At 39.2% G+C, this 4,498-nt stretch overlaps 1 protein-coding gene across 2 annotated transcripts in view; it reads right to left on the bottom strand.

Moving 5' to 3' along the window:
• Window positions 1–4,498, bottom strand: part of LOC122532854 (myosin-I heavy chain) — a 65,322-nt gene that overhangs the window by 49,777 nt on the left and 11,047 nt on the right. For both annotated transcript variants that reach the window (XM_043661978.1, XM_043661979.1), the window contains exon 2: window positions 3,522–3,628. In XM_043661978.1, coding sequence (XP_043517913.1) covers window positions 3,522–3,628 — 107 coding nt within the window. The remainder of the gene's footprint in view (window positions 1–3,521; window positions 3,629–4,498) is intronic.

Below are 4,498 nucleotides of genomic sequence, written 5' to 3'. Positions count from 1 at the left end.
GATCTAAACAGTTACTAGACCACAGATATACTTTTCTGGATTAATTTTATTTTATAATATACAATCTTGTTATATGTACTCTATTTACTATATTTCATAATAATACTTGAAAATAAAACTAATCTTTAACGTATATGGTCTGAATAAATATTTCAAAGTATACTTTTAAAATTATATATAATTTTTTTTGCCAAAATTTTCCAATAAACAACAAAAATGAATTTTTTTCCCCTCTCGTCACGAGTATACTCGACGTTGAACAAAAAAATTCCAAACCTTTCATAACGAGTACACTCGACAACAAACACGCTTAAGGCATCACTCTATCAAACGTTCTTCGAGCGTTGCAAGAAAGTCGAGGAAGAAAGAAAGAAAAAAAGAAGAAAATTCAGGAAGAACCGATAACATTTTCTCTAGCAGCGAGCTTATCCTTGGTCAACGTTGGTTTCGTGGGCGACTTAACGTCAACGCGTCGTCCCACACGCCGCGCGATGTGCGACGATCAACGTCGTGACACACGAGGAAATGTCCACTAACGAGTGCGTTCCAACGACGACCTAAATCGCGTTCCAACGACGACACATCACGCGTTTGAATTCCGGTGTTTGATCCATACCGAACGGAGAAGAGCAAAAAACTACGCGGCCGTCCGGTTAGGCGAATCGCGTCTGGCTTCGCTCGTCAACCGACTCATCATCATCGTCCGCTGGTGTTGTTGGAAAATCGATCGCTCGTTCCTTTTGAATTTCGAAGTGAAGACAACGATAATTCCAATAGTTTACGCGCGTGTACCGTGTATGCCGGAGATTTTTCTTAATTCGAAATATTTATGTACAACAATGAATTACTCGATGATCAACTCGTTCGAAATATTCACGAGGCATGAATATTTCCAATGTTTCTAGTCATTTATTGAAACAGTTGGGACAATTAATAAAAGAAACAAGCCTTTCAACGAGAAACGAGAAACACGACCAAGTTGCAATCTCAAGGATCGTCTGGGTCTACCAGTATCTCCTCAACAAAGAAGGATCACTCAATTTGTGATTTGTGTGCGAAGTTCAATAGGATACATATTATTGTCCAATGCAGAAAATACATCGCGAATAGACGTAAATCCTTTCCTGGAGGATAAAGAGGCGGCCCTAAAATTAATACACTTTCTAAAACAGTCTAACCTTTATAATAAATTGTAAGATTTAGTTCCAAGTCGCTAATAACTCACACAGTGATTAATGCGACTATAAATAATAAAAATGAATAGGAAAAAAAGAAAAAGAAATCCAGACTCCTTTCAACATTTCCAATGATACAACACTATTCTATACAACCAATTCAACTAACGAAAATCAATGAATTATTATTAGGCTATGTCTTCTTCAAAAGCCTCTCTCTCTCTTTAAGAACATAATACAATACCCCCTCCGCAATCCAACTAAGGAAACTAACGAAAAAAAACCAACGGATCAGCTATTTTTCGTTCCATTCACTGGTAAACCAATTAAGAGGGAAACCGATCCAATTACGAGGTCGATATCAACAAAAGATTCGACGCAAAACTTGCCCGACTTTCGCCGATATTTCTGCCTCCAAGGCAGACAAGGAGTCGATATTATGCACGCCGCCTATTAACCTCTTACGTTGGAATGACGTTGAGAATTTTTTGTCCCAAACTGCAACATTCTCTCAGTTTCGAGTATATTTAATAAGGGGTCGAGACAGTTTGAAATTTTCGAAAAATCGATTTTTTTGTTTTGAATGGTAGTTCGCCTTCAAAACGACTTACTTTGGGGTATATATATAATAATAAATCCGCGGATACAGAATAATTGAATTTGCATCACTGCTTTAAGCAGCTTTTAAGCAGTATTATAAAGTGTAAATCGTGTGATTCAAATGTTACTTCTGGTGAATCGAGTATTAGGGGACTTGGTTATATTACGATAATATGGGAGCAAATACCTAAACCTTACGATATTTCAGTCCCTGGGTATAATACCTAAACCTCAAAATATTTCGATTTTCAGTCTCTGGTCCAGCCCCCCTTGAATGTAACCCAGACAAAACAAATGATAAGTTTTTATTTGTTACTTCTTAGTAATGTCTATCCAGTTCAAAGGAAAAAGAAAGCGACGAATTATTGCGCACGGCTCGGTCACTCGTTATGGTCCGCGAACCAGCTGCCAGCGCAAGGGGGTTAATACCGAGCCGTAAATAAAGGACGAGACGGATGATCATTTCGACGTGTTCTCGATCAACTGACGTAGGTAGATAACCGGGCGGAGTGGCGAGAGGGGAGATGGTGGATCAAAGCACGACAAGAAACGACAGTGGGTCGTGTCGGTGTCGGTCGTTGGGTCGGCGAAACCGGTGGATGAATGGGTCTGGTACTGGGGTGGTTCACCAGCTGACTGGGGTTGTCGTCATGGCAACCAACCAACCCGGGAGCAACGCCCCACCCCTACAAAATTCATACGTATATAGCTCTCTTCTTTAACCACTCTCCACCATCTCTACACCGGTTCTTTCTCGTTTTCCTCCTTCGTCCCGAACCTATTTTATACCCTGCCGCACTCCGGTTTCTCCACTTTTAATTCCCTTTCCTGATACTTTTCGGTATGATACTCTCGGCTGCGCAGGCAGCTTCCTCTTGGATCTTTTAGATTTTTGTAACTTTTTCTAGGTCTTTCTTTCATTTCGTTCGAGAGAACGTTTGCAAGACGCTTGACGAAGTGATAAGTTTATTAGGGAGATTTAATAAATTTGCGGTGTGTAAGAATTTTGGCGAATTTCAGGAAAGATTTCAGGGATTTATAAAGTTAGGTCGATTTACAAAGTTCTTTGAGAATTTTATCTTTGGAAGTATTCCAGGATGATTTATATTCAGGTTTAGTTAATATACTTTCGCCTTTGAAAATATTTTATGTCTTGGAAATGTTTCTTGCGAAATTTTGTAGAAATTCTGTTGAATGGTAAGTGCTAGCTTCCATCTTTGGAAATATTGTAAAACTTTGTCGAGTAAAGCATTAGCTCTCAGAATAATATTTAATATAAACATCAAATGTCGTTTGACATGAAATACCCGTAGACCTAATATTAAGAACACTATAGAGAAGAAAACGAAACTGAGAAAGAGATAGACTTATTCGTCAGAAATGTGCCAAAAGAATTCCAACACCGTGGCATACTAACGCACGAATTACGAAATGGACGGACGTCCAGTTCACTGGTTTCTTTCAGGCGGTTCACACGTGCATATTTATGAGACTCTGCACGCCAACATTTTGCTATCACACATTCGAATCAATCTCTCGATTTTAATTTCTGATCTAACGTCAGAAAAAAAGTATCGTAAAATAGTAAAATGTTTTCGTATATATAAAACGAAAAAAACAGAACAGAATTATGTCAAAGAATTCGGAAAAAGAAAAAAGGAAAGAAGGTTCGAAGAAAGTTCTTTTACCTGAGATCGTAGACACGAGAAACGAGTTCGAATTGATTAAAGTTTCGTCAAAGGATACATATATCTGGTCCCTCTTGTACCGGACTTGTAGATTTCGATTGATTCCCGTTTCATCGATGTCGCTGATGACCGTCATATCCGGGACACCCAACTCAGGGCTAGAGCCTAAAACAGAGAAACAAAGGTCCGTTTAAATGTCACTGTCGCCCGCGAAATTTTCATCTTTCACTTTCTCCCTCTCTCTCGGAGGATGATATTTCTTTATTCTACTTAGAATAGTTAGAAACTGAAGAGGGATCTCTCAGCCGGAGGGTCATTCTAGCTTTTCCAAGCGGTTGGTCACCGTCCGAGCTCAGTCAAGCACTTAACATTGATCCCATTCGTTTGGAAGGAACGCGATATGGAAACCTGGTAAATTCTCCCTGGCCACCTGTTGTTCTGCCCGGGACAATACTGTACGTGACGATTCCTTGCTCAGCTCACTTGGTGAATTTCCAACACGGACGTTCAAGTGTTAATAGAAAACACCAATTGATGATAATTGGATCAAACACTATGTACGTACCTAAAACGCAAGCAACCCTTGATCCTATCATTTTCTAGCAGACTATTCGTGATCTGTATATATTACAAATTTCTAACGACAAGCAATCGATAAACAATATCTTAAAATAATCTCCGATCAATAATAAATTAACGCATCCTCCCTATCTTCAGTATACCTCCACGACGTGAACACATAACATTTTACCAATAACAGAAGTGCTAATAATAGATTAATTGCAACCACAGTTCATTAATCTGACTGTTCTCTACAGTATTCAAAGAAAGTCTTAGTTTTCAAGCCTGTTGGCAATTTAAAACGTACATGTGTAATACACACGCGCTACGTACGTATTTCCTCGGATAGTTCGATAGCCTCAGAAGAATTCAATGGAATCAGTGTTACAGGGTTTCAAGGAAAGATTCCAGCTGCTTGATCGTGATCTCCGTTTAATTAGCGTGCCCTCGCGATGACGAAACCGCGCAAAAAAA

The sequence above is a fragment of the Frieseomelitta varia genome, unplaced genomic scaffold (genome assembly GCF_011392965.1).
Source record: "Frieseomelitta varia isolate USP_RPSP 00005682 unplaced genomic scaffold, Fvar_1.2 scaffold_479, whole genome shotgun sequence".
Taxonomy (NCBI): Eukaryota; Metazoa; Arthropoda; class Insecta; order Hymenoptera; family Apidae; genus Frieseomelitta; species Frieseomelitta varia.
The sequence above is the reverse complement of the archived record's forward strand: the minus strand, read 5'-3'. Positions and strand labels throughout refer to the sequence as shown.